At 34.8% G+C, this 15,929-nt stretch overlaps 1 protein-coding gene across 1 annotated transcript; it reads right to left on the bottom strand.

Moving 5' to 3' along the window:
- Positions 1 to 5,013: 5,013 nt before the first annotated feature.
- On the bottom strand, positions 5,014 to 15,715 carry LOC147838431 (uncharacterized). The gene is made up of 7 exons (XM_087303980.1): positions 15,583 to 15,715; positions 14,750 to 15,076; positions 13,766 to 13,870; positions 10,244 to 10,540; positions 10,031 to 10,153; positions 9,872 to 9,939; positions 5,014 to 8,885 (listed from the first exon to the last, which is right to left on the bottom strand). Exons 1-7 carry the CDS (start codon positions 15,674 to 15,676, stop codon positions 8,808 to 8,810), a joined length of 1,092 nt encoding a protein of 363 aa, XP_087160106.1. The 5' UTR covers positions 15,677 to 15,715; the 3' UTR covers positions 5,014 to 8,807.
- Between the last annotated feature and the right edge of the window lie 214 nt (positions 15,716 to 15,929).

Raw genomic sequence — 15,929 nt, 5'->3', positions numbered from 1 at the left:
ATACATATGTGTGTCTGTTTGTGTGTGTCTTGTTTACTACACTCTTTTCACTTCATATATGAAACCACACAAAGATGAGGCATAATGACTAAACAGTCTGATTACCTTTGTATTTCTGAATATATGTACATATTGGATTGACTTTCATTGAATAATGCTGCATAAAAATTACAATACAAAATTCACAAAAACATACAAAAAGTGAAAATGACAACAAACAGGACTTAAGACTGAGAGAGAAATATAATACAGCACATGCACATCCTAATGATTTGTTAATAACATTTAGTTATATTGGATAGGTCACGTTATGTTTTACAAAGATGTGTTTTGTTTTTGTTTGCGTGTAAATCTAAATAAATAACCATATGTAATGCTCTTTATGACTTTTTTTTAATTATCAACGAAAATACAAAAAAGGTATTCAACAAATCCAGGTATAAACCTTAGTAAAACAAGATAATAAAGTGTAATGTGTCAGTCTCATCCAATCAGCATTAAGCTGTGTCGTCAGCCAGTCGTTTCCCATCATGCTTTTGGTAACGCAGTCTTTTGAGAGCAACTGCGGCCGACTGCTCTATCCGAGGTACCCGCCTCACGATCGCGAGAGTTTTTTGGCGCACGTCAGCGTGACATCAGAGCGAGGCGAAGGCAAGGCGGACACATTTCTAACCGGCATGCATCTTGCGGTGATCACCGGTGATCAATTCTGCGCAGATTTTGGTCAAGTCAAACGAGCCTACTGCGTTACCAAAAGCATGATGGGAAACGACTGGCTGACGACACAGCTTAATGCTGATTGGATGAGACTGACACATTACACTTTATTATCTTGTTTTACTAAGGTTTATACCTGGATTTGTTGAATACCTTTTTTGTATTTTCGTTGATAATTAAAAAAAAAGTCTTAAAGAGCATTACATATGGTTATTTATTTAGATTTACACGCAAACAAAAACAAAACACATCTTTGTAAAACATAACGTGACCTTTCCAATATAACTAAATGTTATTAATAAATAAGATGTGCATGTGCTGTATTCTATTTCTCTCTCAGTCTTAAGTCCTGTTTGTTGTCATTTTCACTTTTTGTGTGTTTGTGTGAATTTTGTATTGTAATTTTTATGCAGCATTATTCCATTAAAGTCAATCCAATACATACATATATTCAGAAATACAAAGATAATCAGACTGTTTTGTCATTATGCCTCATCTTTGTGTGGTTTCATATGAGAAGTGTAAAGGGTGTAGTAAACAAGACACACACACATATGTATATGTATATGTATGTGGAGTCAAAAGTCATGTTTAATAAACCAAAAACATTTCCACAGTTTTTCCTACAGTCTAATAGTTTTTATTCTGGAGAAAGTCTTGGACTATTTTTTTAATCTGGCTGGAGTAATTAAGCAGTTTATATAGACCTAATAAGCATGTCAATATAATTAACCCCCTAATAACTTATTTGTCAAACAAACATTTGTCATGACTTGTCACTCAAAAGCATCTTGCTATAGCTACTTCATTTATAATCAGGGCCGGATTAACCAATGGGCCTTATGGGCACAGGCCCAGGGGCCCGTGCGCACTAGGGGCCCCTGCGAGGGGGGAGAAAAAAAGACAATTTCGGAGTGTCTTTTTAGGCTAATTGCAAATAGCGCATCCAGTTGGACTAAGCTATTCAGGGTTTACGCCTATCGATGCCTGATTGATAGAGACAAGATGAGTAAAGAGCAGTGTAATAATACAGCCGCAGTGGCGCACCTTGTAAGGCACACAGCACCAACTTTTGACGCGATTACACATAACATCGGTTCGAATCCACCATCAGTTGAACTCGTGCTACTTTTTTTTCTCCCCATTACATATCAGATTGGAAATATATTTATTTTTAACAGGAAAGAAACATTTTTTAAAAATAATGCAAATGTGATATAAAGTCACAAGTGTCTCGTGGGTATTTAATAATGTTTAGCCTTATTATACGCGCCTGCCGCGCCTCCCTCTCTTCAAAAACTCTATTGCTCAGACAACTGTATTTCCTCTGAGCAAAAAAATCGCGATCACATATTAATATTATTATTATATTTAAATTGCCTTTCTTTCTTTAACTAAACAGAATGCTGTAATTGGTCAAGCGCGGAAACGTCAGTTTTGTAATAACCCGCACTAAACTGAGCGGACTTTATCTGTCATAGATCAAAAATGAGTGGACAAGTGGATTTAGCAAACGCGAGAGAAAGAGGAGAGGAGGCATCTTTATTGAGGCATTTTCCATACACACCTTCTTTAAACAGACCCGTGATCAGGAGAATGAGGGTACAGAAGAAGACGTTAACTTTAAATGATGAGTAGCTAGCATTAACCAGGCGGAGGAGGCTAACGGCAGCGCAGCGCGGACTGGATTCATCGTGTGAGAGACAGACAGAAAGGGAGAGAGAGAGGGAGAGAGAGAGAAAGGCCAAGAAGAGGAGAGAGAGGGGAGAGAAGAGGTATAGTGTCTGTGATTTCGGATACTTTTAGGTTTATAATCAAGTTTTCATCACGAGAAGAGTAGAGAAAATACAGGGAGAGGAGAGAGAGAGTAAATCAGTGTTTGTATTATGAAAGACTCAGATTCATAGAACTCAGATTCATAGAACTGGATTGGAGAAGCATTGTGCGTTATATGCCATGGCAATAATATGCTTTATAAGTTTGTAAAAGCAATACACTAAAATACCCTTAAAAAAAAAAAAAAAAAAAAAAAATATATATATATATATATATATATATATATATATATATGTAGTTTTATTAGTATTTCTATTTAATGCTTTGAAAAATAATTTAAATCTTTGCAGACTATAAATACATATGTACTATATATCATTTATTTAAATATGTGGGCAACAAATTATAGATTAATTTTATTTAAAAATTATTATATTATTCTTATTTTTTAAATTCAACTATTGGGGTGCGGCCAGGTAGGGGGCCCTACAATACAATGTGCCCAGGGGCCCCTGAGTTCTTAATCCGGGCCTGTTTATAATGTAGCCAAATTAGGTTTCTTGAAAGCTTTCTTGCTGTAAAAGCTGTTTATTTTGTTATTCTTTAAACGTTTGTTGAATATACAGAATTATATTTTTAATACACCCTTTTAGTTAATGAGCTGTTCATCTTCTGTAGTTCTGACCATCTCTGTAAAAACAGTGATATTTCTATTGCATCCACTCCCACATTAAAAAAATACTATAGTAATGTATACTGTAGTGCTTTTGAACCATGTTATAAAATAGCCTATTTAAATTTTATAGTTCTGGTATCACAACAACTATAAACACAGCCCAATACTGAATAAACATGTTCAAAAATGCTATAATATTTACTATAAATCAACATAGTATTTTTTCATGAGGTCATTCGTCTGCGATAAAAAACGCGAACGAGATCTCCGCCACTGGTGACGTTTCCAGGTGGCTAAACAGCGAGATTCAGCAGGTGTCCGACTTCTGATGTAATTTTTGAGCCCTCCTCTTGCTGCGCATGCCTGCTCTCGTTTACAATGCAGTCAAGGCTAGGCGCACCTCAAACGAGCCTATTGGAAAAAGATTTACCGCCGCCCACTTGCTCTTTTCATGAATTTATTAAAACATCTTACTGCAATATATAAATCACTATTAGCTGCGTCTTTTATTTAGAGTGCAATGTCAAACTTGGTTAATGTTTGCATTTACACGTGATCAGTTTCAGTTCTTGTTTTAAATGGAAATCGATCTCTTTATCTTATCTTTAAATCTGTTATTTAAATTCAAACCAGTTTTGGAAATGGTGCGTTGAAAAAGGATGCGTTCAGGGGCGGACTGGGACAAAAATTCAGCCCTGGCACTGTAGCCACACCAGCCCACATGACCACACCGACACAGCCCCACCGACAGACACGAACATTTACTACTTATATTGGTGTACAGATAGTGATATAACATAAGCAGTACCATATATGTAATAGATATTTAAACATTTAATGTATGTGACTGGAAGAAAAACAACCCGTTTATAACAAATTCATACAGTAAAACTAAATTAAAATAATTTAAAATCCGTGTGCTGTCTGTTTACTATTTGTCTGCTATTTATGATAGGAGTAACCTGTGAATGTGTATCACACACACGCACACACCTTTACACACAAATGAACATGCAGCCAGGGCCGGCCCAAGCCTTCAGGGGGCCCTAAGCAGGATTTTATTTGTGGCCCCCTTGGTGCAAACAATATGACAAATTATCGTCAATCCTTGATAATTCGCACACTATAAATTTAAAACACACATTATGGATTTTATTCGCTGTAGCTGTGTTGCTTACATCATAAAATATATGTTTTAAGACAATTCTAAATATTATTCTGCAGAAACAACTTCCTATTGATCCAACATTTTATATGACTACTTGCCACAAATCTAAATAATTAGACACAAAACATTAATATGGGCTGGCAAAAACAAAACCAGCTGGAAGTAGCCAATAACATACTTATTTTTATTATTATTCAGGCACAAGAAGCTGCCAAACAGTCAAACATAGTAACAATAAAGATAATTTTTTAAAAATTGGATATAAATGTTAATACTGAAAAAAAATAATATTGTATTTTGGAGTTCAAGTAACTTAAAACATCTATTTAAATTAAAATCAAACTAAATCAGGAAGCATTTTCTAGACATACTGGCATATCAATCAAATTAGTAAATATGTACAAAATTTTTTTTTTCATTTTTCAGAAATAATTCTAAATTAAGTGATTTTTTTTTGTAAAACAAATTAATCTGCCAATGAGATAAGTAAAATAATCTTAATTAAAACCTAAAACAATATTATTTATTTACCCTAATTGGCAGATTATTGAGCTTTTTTAATGAAAAAATCACATAATTTTGACTAAAAATCCCTCTAGAAAATGTTGACTGGTTTAAGAATTTTTAGATATTTGGACTAAAAATCACAAAAACTATAAGAAAGAAAATCATTTTTGCAGTGTTTTTATTAAATAGAGCCACAGCGTTAAAAGGGCTCACATGAGCTTCTATTTTGAAGTGTTTCTGGCAATCAGTGATCTCATACCCCTTGTTGATTGTACATGGAAGTGTTTTAGTATCTTTTTTTGTATAAGTTTTTTCTGATTCCTTAATTTGTTTATTTCAATTTGTTGTAGACCACACCAACCCACAAGGATACCCAAAGTGATTGTTAGCACTTGCATACTCAGTACTTGTTGGAAACTTTTTGGAAAGAATAAAGAGTCAAAATAATTCTGGATAGATTGAATCTCATTTTCCCTGACAATGAGATGATTATGTACTGTAACCTATGCATGTATTTAATGCTGTCCTGTGCCAGTTCATCATCACATGTCGTTGTTTGAAGTCTTGTCCTGTCTTGTTTCCAGTCCTCATCCTTGCCAGCCTGCCCAGTCATGTTTGTATGTGTACATGACTGGGCAGGCTGGCAAGGATGAGGACTGGAAACAGGACAAGACTTCAAACAACGATATGTGATAACAAACTGGCACAGGACAGCAAACGTGAAGGGTTTTTAAACTGTAGGAAATTAACAAACAACAGATGCACATAATTAACCAATAATGGGTCAACAAGTGGGGTGGGGCTAGACAATAGACGGGAGAGTGCATGACAGAGACAAGACAAGCCATGCGCTCACATAAAACAGGACAAGAACATGCAGCCAATGAGAGAACTCATTAACCGCATGTTCATGACAACACAAGCACAACACTGAAGCACACAACAAAAGCACGTGACCACAATGTAAACACTTAGCCACGTGCTTTGACAGACGCAAGACACAAGCACACCATGAATGAAAACTCACTATGCGCTCACACACGCAGCGTGCATGTTTCAACCCAGCGCCGACCAAAACCGAAACCAACTGGATTGAGACGCTAGGAATGAAACACCACGCTGCAGACAGACGAAAACACAAACACGAGTACAAGAGCGCGCACGTCCGAGGCACGCAAAGACCGCGCGGCCGCATCAAGCGGAAGCGCGTACACCCACGACGGCACGCGCACACACAGAGACACACAATGACAGAAAGAGGACGAGACAGAACTAGTGTCCGAGCTCTGCCACCAAAACAAGAATTTACAAGACCAGAGTGGCAGAACCCTGACAGTCACACCATTGTTCACTTTACAGCTAACAAAATCTTACAACAAAGCAAATTTTTTGCAGAACATTAACCTATATGGATTTCATCACGATTGCTTCACTCCACCCCTAAACAATAATAAAAAAACACAAGATAAATATATTGCCAATATGTCTTTCATTTGCAAAGCAACCAACGAGACTACTCAAATATAATGTTTACTTATTTACCTCGTTGCCAAATATGTGTTCACACTTTTCTTGAGATTTTTAACACATTGGGTTCTGGTTAGCCACCATTTCCTATTGAGCAAACTATACAACTGCATTATCATGTTAAATCTGACTTAACGGTGATGTGGTTTCGCACATTATTCAATTACTGGTTTCAGAAGTCTTTTTTATCTGCCACACATAAATATAGAAATCATTGCAAATCATTATAAATACATTTATTATTTTTATTTTAGAACATTATCGGCATCATGAAGATTTTACAAATGAAGAAAATGCTAAACTTTTCAGTGTTAACATGTCTTCCCTGTTAGGAAACGCTAAATAACAGTGTGTATTAATAACTGTAAGAGTGTGGAGATCTAAGATGTATGTGTAATGAATCTTTAAAGTGATACTTTCATTTTGCATGAATCATGATGACCATAATGCAACCGATCAAAACATTTGGAGTATTTACATTTAATAATTTATCAGACATTCATTCTGAATTTGCCATAAAGCCACTACAATTAACCAAATGTTAAAAAGTAAATAAATATATAAAACTATATTTAATGATAACTTGCGTAGGCAGCAAAAGCAGGTCAAAAGCACACACAAACATCAACCACATACATCTAAATAACAAGTTCTCATGTACCTGCTATGCATTTACCAAAAACATAAAACCACTCGGTTCATAAAGCAGACCACATCACATCTCCCTCGGACTTAAAAATAACTGTTACTGGTTCACAGAGCATGAATTGTATTGTATTTTGTGGGAAACTGTATGTTTGCTATCTTGTAACAAAAATTTGACTACAAGGATGCTTCAGGTAACGTTGCAATTTTAAACATTTTGGTTAACAAAATGGAATAATACCAAGAAAATTAAACTTAAACCAAGCTAGTTAGGAACATTAAACTTTGTCAGTAAATAAGCTAATTAAAAAATATAGCACACAGGGGCCTCATGTATCAACGCTGCGTATACGCACAAAAACTTTGCATACGCCAGGTTTCACGCTCATAATCGCTCACGTTTGGATTTACTAACGATGAGCAGAAAAGACCTTGTTCAAAAAACATGAACAAATCTTAACACTTTTTCTTAATGCTTTGCAAATGTGGAGCCTGCTGAAAGCCCTTTGAACTGTGAGATACCTCTGGTTTCTCTTTCTTAATAAATAATAAAACAAATCCATTGGTGCATAAAATAACCATTTTGTCTTCCACAGTTCTAAACAAAGAGTTATTTCTCAGAAATAAAAAAAAATTTTCATTCCTGTAAATGAAAACAAAGGGAAATTAACCTTTTTAGTTAAATTAAAGGTTCCTAAATAATGACTCTTTTCCACCAAGTCAATTTGAGTGCTGATTCAGAGCCAAGATCCAAAACAGTTCTTTGTTTTTCGACACTTAAAGCACCGGCTCTGGAACAGTAAAAATGGTGGCATCAAAACATTTCAGCCTGATCTCACAAGGAAACGTACTTACGTTTTGCCAGTTCAGTCGTACAAAAATGTATGATTTTAAAAAGAAGGTTTGGCACCTAACCCCACCCCTAACCTCAACCGTCATTGGGTGATAAGCAAATCATACTAAATTGTACGAATTAGATAGTACGAATTTATACGAATTAGCCACTAAAGCAAAAAGCTACAAATTGCTGTGAGATTGCGTTGAACATTTCTAGTCTAGAACTAAGAAGCGCTTGCATCAGGGGTGGGGGGCGCTCCTACTGTCACAGATAAAGACAAACAGAAAGCGTTTTTATCGCCATATTTTAAAAAGCAGCAAAACATAATATTGATTCCATTATTGTTTCTAATATCGCTCTATTTACAATCACAGTGTATGTAGTGAAGACATTGTTCTCTATACACACTATGGCACTGCATTAACAAATTGATCTTGCAGTGTTTGGATAATGATATTGGTTTACAAACTTGTAAACATTTATAGCACTGGATTGCTGATGATGTGTTTGTGTTGGTGCTTTTGCTTTGTGTTTCTGGGGAAGATGAGACGTATACAGTATGCACTGATGTCAGACTGGGCTCTATAGTGGCTCTAGCTGGTGGAAAAGCAAAGCACTAGACAAACCAGCTCCTAACCGACAATCAACGGCTCTGAATTTTTGCCTGGCTCGTCTTTCCTTGTACCTTTTTATTTTAATCTACTGCAGAACTAAAAGGTTCTATCATTTTAAAGGTTCTTCGAAGAACAATCAATACCAATTTAATATTTCATTTCTCTAGGAACTGATTAACAATATGAAAAAAAAAACAGTCTCAGCTTCTGGTTAATGTGGACTTTAAGGGTGTTTATAGCATAAATACTGAAACCATACTGACAGTCTCTGCAGTTCTGCTTTGCTTTACCCTCATCCATTCCACATGCTTTTTCTTCCTGAAAACAACAGGGCGTTCACTACATGACCAGACTTGACCAGACTCCTCTTCTCAGAAACACTTCTGAATACTCGGTCTGATCCAGTCCCTTAGTTTCCTGAAACAAAAGAGACACGCAATAGGAAAATATAAAATATAAAACCATTGATTATAATATACACTTTTAACACATGAAAGAGCAAATTCACAATATAACATCAGCCATAATGTAAAAAAAGTTAAGTAACATTCTTTATGCATATCTTTATTCATATTCTTTTAACAAAGTTTTTTATGCTTTTGAATTAGGCTACTCTTAAAAAAAATAAGGCTCATTGACTATCAGTAGAATCCAAAATATAGTCTAGACCACTGGTCACAACCATTACAGGTCTTTCAATCTCTGCTAATGAGCTGATGATCTGAATCAGGTGTGTTTGGTTAAAGATCATCAACCACCAAAGTTCAGGTCTAAAACTCAAGATCACAAGAATGGAGCATGCGTGCAAGTTTCTGCATGCGTTCTTGGAATCGAGGATGCGTTGACACAGACTTGAGCACTGAACTTGTTTTAGAAATCCCAGAAGTCATTGCGACTGAATAAAGAAGGTGGGAAGTGCAGCATTTTATATAGATTTATTATTAAAATTCAGAGATATAACTTATTTATCTCAGGAGTTCCCCTAAATGAAAAGTAAACATTATCAGCATGAAAATCATAATAAAGGAATATACACATTAAGGGTGTTTATTTGCTGAAATTCATTTTAAATTTTTTATTTATTTAAAGTTTTATTTGTATTGTGCAAGATTATTGTGCAATTTTTGTTTTGAAAACAACAGCACATAATGAGACTGACCTAAAATTTTAAAGCATGCTGATGCACAAATAATCCATCTTTTATTTTGGTTTATTTTGGTTATATTCATAAACAAAAACAAGCAAGCATCAGCATGAAAGATTCATTTAGAAATGAGGGTTAAATTCTGCACCATCCAGCATGTAAAGCCCCAAACAGACATGCAAACAATACAAGCTAAGCAAGATTTCTGACAACTAAGAGATTTAGATCAAAGACGAAATTAAAAGCAGTGATATCTTACAGTATCTGGAGCTCTGTGTGTAGTAAATGTTGCATCAGTATAAACGACCTCTTCTTCTGTAGTTTCAACTGTTTAATCAATTTAGAAAATCACAATAATAAAAAAGAGAAATGGGTAAGTTCATTTGATGGCTTTCTGGTGTAATGAAAGATAACTGACTTGCTTGTTTGTTGTTCCTCTTGTGCCAGAACATCAAAACTCCAACTGTGACCACCAGCAACAACAACAACAGGACTACACCAGTAATTATTAGAGCTTTCAGAATAAAGAGTTGTCTGGTTGCTGAAATGCATTAAACACAAACAACAATAAATCACAGCAGATTTCAAACGAGATAAAATGACAGCAGACGACTCGTAATTGTTCACAGACCTGAACATGTCCCGCATAGCTGAGTAATGTTGAGGTGTGTAGTCTGGTTTGTGAAAGAGTAAGCCACAACGCAGCTGTAGGAGTCATCCAGACACTCAATCTCCAGAGGTAGAGAGAGACTGGTGCTGAGATCAGACACACTGATGCTGGACAATAAACTGTTTCCTTTGTACCAGGAGAGACTCACAGCGCTCACATTCACCACTGAACACACCAGCAAACAGTTCTGGCTGGAGAATCTTTCTGATACTAAAGGGTTTTGAGGAGAATCGCTGATCACAGGAACAGTTAGGAGGGCTGAAAGAGAAAGAAAAATGTCATTAGTCAATGATAAAGATGCCACAAGTTGTTTCTCTATTGAATTCAGTGCATATCTACAACTATGTGGGCACCTATTCATTGTACATATCGCTGTCAATTTTACATTGTCCTGTTTTTTTTCTTCTTCTTCTTCTTCTTAGGAGTATGCAGTTGTATTTTGCGCTGTCATTGTATTTACACTGTCTGTATTTTGTACTGTCTGGAGCCAGCACCTAAGCTTTTCACTCATCATAGCACAAGTGCTGCTGATGATGCGACAATAAAAGCGATTTGTGGTATAAACTGAATTCAGAACAGCTATTGGGTGTTGTCAGGCTTGGCACAGATTAGCTTCATTCTAAATTCGCTGTAAACCACGTTGAATCAGATGGTCTATACTGTAAGGTGGTTATTCATATAAATAGCAATGGCTCACATCAAAATAAACAAAGCAAATGAAACTGTTTGTTTGGCTCAATTATGATTAAGGAATGGTTTCCAAGCTATGGTGGATGTTTGTGATTTTGAACGCCATTATTAATGACATGATATTATCCATTTAATGTATCCTTACCTAAGTATTTTTTTTATTGTTTTATATAACAGTACTTTTATTATTCTACATTGAGCAGAGTTTCTCTCTTCCTATGAAATTTAATGAACACAATTTTTAATGATAATTTTTAATGTCATTTTTACGAGGTTGCAATTGTTACTTGTGAAAAATTCTTAGTTTGGTTTGTTGGACTTACTTATTTATGCTTATTACAGAACTGGATTTTTCATGACGTAATTAAAAAGTGAAGTCCCTGCCATATTGGTATTCCCTACTATGCTCATACATTCTGTTTAATCCATAGCAAAATATATGGTTTTAGCTTTAAAATATATGATTAGCCTTAAGGCTACTGTAGCATGGTGTGTTATTGTTATCATGGGATGTGGCAACAAGGGTCGAATCCATATTCAGCTTTTATTAGAATAGTCAGGCAGGCAAAATTCAATACAGGTGCACACTGTAGCACAGTGGTCCTCAACCTTTTGATCCTCCACAGACCGGTCAATGCTTGGGCAATTTTACATTTATGGGGATTGGGCCGGTGGTTTTTAGGTTGCTAGGCAACAAAGGAGCTAAGACAAAGTTTCTACCCCAAAGAAACTTTTCAAGGATGTTTGTTTCTTACTCATTTTGCTGCTTGTGGGTTAAATTTGGCCACTCAAGAGACCAAGACGTAAGCGAGAGAATACGGTCATTTTTCAAAATAAAGGATTTTTCAAAATAAATGATCGTTCAGACTCAGATAAATAAAATGTAAATAATTCATGATTTCTTGTGCGGCCTGCTACCTATTGATCCATGGACTGGTACCGCGTCCCGGTGGTTGAGGACCACTGCTGTAGTATACAAAAAATCTAAAGAGTAGTCTGCACTGTAAAAAAAAAAAAAAAAAAGATCAAATGACTGGCAGCTATGGCTGCCAAACAAAAAAGATAATATTACGGTAAAATCTCTTTGCTGAAATATAGTGCAAAATGATAAATCTACAAATACTTTCATTAAAATGTTTACACTTGTTTAACACTGTTATTTTACAGATTTTTCCTAGATCATTATGATTAAACACGCACCAGTTGCTGTATTAAAATAACAGTGTTTCTTTTTAAACATTTTAAGAAAAAAAATCTGTAGATTTATTATTTGTGCTCTACATTTAAACAGAGATTTTACCATAATTTTATGGTTTTGTTTGGCCAGTCAGTTGATCTTTTTTTAAAATGTTCATTTATTTTAAATATTTTTTTAAAAGTTTTTTTACAGATACAAAAAAGAAAAAAAAGTTTAAATATAAAAATACATTTAAAAGTAAAACTTATAAGGGTTTACTTTAAAATTGCAAGACATTTTTTTTGCATTGTCATAAACCTTAATATAGAGAGGTACACAAGTAATTACAATTTATTACTTTAACTTTACATAATTTAAATGTACTTAAAAAACACTGTGTAAAAAATACGGCAATTTTATTGTATAAAACAGACAAGCTGCTGTAATTAGTCATTCATTATATAATACATAAAATAAATCAAATAAAATGTAAAATGAAAGCCAAACTGTTAGAGAGATGGTTTGTCATTTTACTGAGTTTTGAATATAATTTGAAATGACAAAAAAAAAAAAAAATACTGTAATAAAAATTTAGAGATATTTTCTGTAAAATTTTTGTTTTTGTTACAGTGTGTGTAACAGGCAAATGGGTCCAAGGCAAGCAGCAAAACAATCATAAACCGTATAAACAAGCAAGATCTCCAAGGTTTAAAAAATGGCAAGGCTGTAAAAATGCTTCGTAATGCACAGTAACAAGACTCAGGGGCGCCTGCAGGATTTTATTCGAAGGTATGCACAAATCCAGCACCGCCCCGTCCCCTTCTCGCAATTTTATCAAGAAACACTGATGCTTACTGTCAAAGGCAATATTAAGGATATTAGTTATGAAATTCATCTATTTGTTTCCTTTTTTTAAATTAATTTATTTTCTTTGAATTCTAAATGTAATAAAAGCACATCAGCACAAAGGAAAAATCAGATGCTCAAGACGTAATCTTTAAAATTATGACATATTAAAAAATTGCAAATATATGACAGAAGATTGTGATACAATACAATTAGTGAAGCATTAACCAACCAAAGCATAGACCGAAAGTCTTCCACCCGCACAGTTGAGTAGTAGACGGGCACAAACAAAAGTATATGTTTCTTGGAAAAAATATAGTTTTAAAACGAATTTCGTATATAGTTTGTCTCTTTGTTCAAATATTTTTCTTGGTCAGTTACCTTCTAGACAATAGAAGAACGAATGACATAGAGGTGAAGTGCTTCAAAACCAATCCGCTATTCTTTAACAATACCAAATCACGAACTGGACTGTCAAATAAAATAATAATCTAGCCTAAATAAAATGAAAGTGAAATGTTCCGTTTCAGAGAAGCCTGTATTAAATTGTTTTCCATGTTGCACCGGTCAACTACGATTTAATTAATTAATCAAGTGATTTGAATGAGCAGGAACGGCGTTTAAAAAGTATTTGCAACAGCACTGAACATGTTCCCACATTACCTCGATGGAACAAACTCAGTTGGAAGGGTGAGAAAACACAAACTCGCTGTGAGAATGGAGATGTCTGATTATTTATGCCAGTCTGTCAGATAAAATTTTTAAAACACCTTGAATTTTAGCCATTCCATGCGAGGAGGCTACGCAGCTGGATCTGATCTGTCTGAAGAGACAGTTCCCCCGGCTCAGGTGCTGATGATGACGCTGTCTCCACCCTGTGCAGGAGATTATTACTTGTATCATTATTTTTAGACCTTTTGGCAAATGTCTCAATTAGGTTTATCTGTTTTACAGAGTGTTTACTCATTTTGAACCTTGTTTGAAACAACAGTAACAAGTACATACACACTTTAAAACACATAAACACACACCTTTATTTATTCTAATTCTTTCTTGCTTTGTCAATATATCGTAGTGTATACTGTTTAATAATAAATTTAAATGTTGTAAAAAATAATTTAAAAAGTGGCATTAATTTCCGCCCTCTCATGGTAGGTACGCACAGTGCGTACAGCCGTACGGCTGCAGACGCCACTGACAAGACTCAACTAGGATGTGTGCGAATGTTGTGTTTATAGTCCATGTAATCAGTCGTGATGAACTGCACGTGTGTGTGAGTAATCAGAAGATGAACTGAAACTGCTGTGACTGCAGGGCATGATGGGATTTGTAGTCCAGTTCAGTGGCAAATGTGATGTGCAGAGTGCCCTCTAGTGTGTCTGATGGGCACTCTACTTGGTGATTATGACAGTAATAGAGTTGCAGTACAAATAATTAATAAAACTATAAAAAAAAGTTAAATGTGAATAAAGTAGGTCTGTAGCCTACACTGTAAAAAGTGATTAGTTAACTTAAAAAGGTTAAGCAAACCCATTGCTTTTAAAGCAGTTAGTTGAGTTTTTGTAACGCGAGTAAATCCTTTGTAACTTTTAAGTTAATTAATTTAAAGAAAATTTAAATAAATTAACCAATTGCTTTTTACAATGTTCATAATTTTTGTCCGCTCTACCAATCTCTAAACATTAGAAATGTCTCGTTATGCATAATTTCTATCTCAATTGCCCACATAAACAATTATTTTTTGATTCACTCACCATATACAGCAATGTTGAAATGTCTGTGTTTGATTCCTCCACTGATGATCAATAATTTATAAAGTCCAGAGTGTATTTTGTTGATGTTTGTGATGGTCAGAGATCCAGTCTTCTCATCTAACTGTAGTCTGTGTCTGAATCTCTCATTGTTCTCATCATCATATATATAAGTTCTCGTATAGATTTCAGCTATACGAGTCTCTGCATTATTAAGCCCAAATGTCCACAGTATCAGATCATTGCTCTTTATTTTAGTAACTCCAGTGTTTAGTGTTACAGATTCTCCCTCCATCACTGAAATTGTCTCTGGTTCATCTCCACGAACAACTGAAAAATAAAAACAGTAAGCGATAACAAATCACAGCGGTTTGTAAAAAGTTGAAAGGAAAGCTTAAGACATTCGGTGTATGACATGCACAAAAGTTTAAACACTCTCTAATGAAAAAACATTTGAGCTGTGGGTAATTCACAAGCAAAGCATTTAGTGAAAATGCTTATTACTGGTGTTGTACTTTAAAATAACAGCAGAAAAATAAATACATTTCTAAATGCTTGCATACTTGCAAATGTATCAGTTTAATAAAGCTATACTTCCTCTTGCTGCAAATTGCTTTGCTTTGAGATTTAGCCTATTTAATTTAGTCTATTCGATTTAGTCTGTTCTGCATGTGACAAATAATCACTTAAAAGCAAACTTGCTGGTGATGAGATTAAGCACTTCACTGTGTTTGTCTGAAGTTGCTGATGTGTCAACTTAAAACCTGCAAAAGATGTTATACAGTTCAAGGTCTGTAAATGCATGACCACAAGAATTAAAGACAAACAGAACTTACCCTCTAAAAGCAACAGGTAAAAACAGACACATGTGTAAATCCCCCTTTTTAACATCTCAGAAAGTTTAAATTTGAAAACAAAAAAGCTCAACATTATTGCATTGCAAACCACATGCAGACAAGAAATTTGTGTGTTTAACTGGGGGCGGAGAAACTAGATTTCAGTAGTTGAGAGAGGGGTTGGGTTAAAAAGGCTCAACCACAAAATGTTTTAGGAACAGTCCCACATGTTTTCCTAATTTAGCCTATATTTATTGCTCATGTTAAGTCATTTTATGACAGTATAAATAATTCAGATCATCATTCAATTTACTTACAGTATGTTTTGATTTGATGAAAATAAAAGT

The sequence above is a fragment of the Danio rerio genome, chromosome 22, assembly GCF_052040795.2.
Source record: "Danio rerio strain M-AB ecotype USA chromosome 22, GRCz13ab, whole genome shotgun sequence".
NCBI classification, from domain to species: Eukaryota; Metazoa; Chordata; class Actinopteri; order Cypriniformes; family Danionidae; genus Danio; species Danio rerio.
Note: the sequence above shows the minus strand (reverse complement) of the source record. Positions and strands in the feature narration are given on the sequence as shown.

Coding starts and splice junctions, on each gene's coding strand:
- LOC147838431 (XM_087303980.1), bottom strand. CDS start 15,676: ATGTTGAGCTTTTTTGTTTTCAAATTTAAACTTTCTGAGATGTTAAAA. Junction 10,154..10,243: donor GCTATGCGGGACATGTTCAG/GTCTGTGAACAA, acceptor AATGCATTTCAG/CAACCAGACAACTCTTTATT. Junction 9,940..10,030: donor GAGGAACAACAAACAAGCAA/GTCAGTTATCTT, acceptor TTGATTAAACAG/TTGAAACTACAGAAGAAGAG.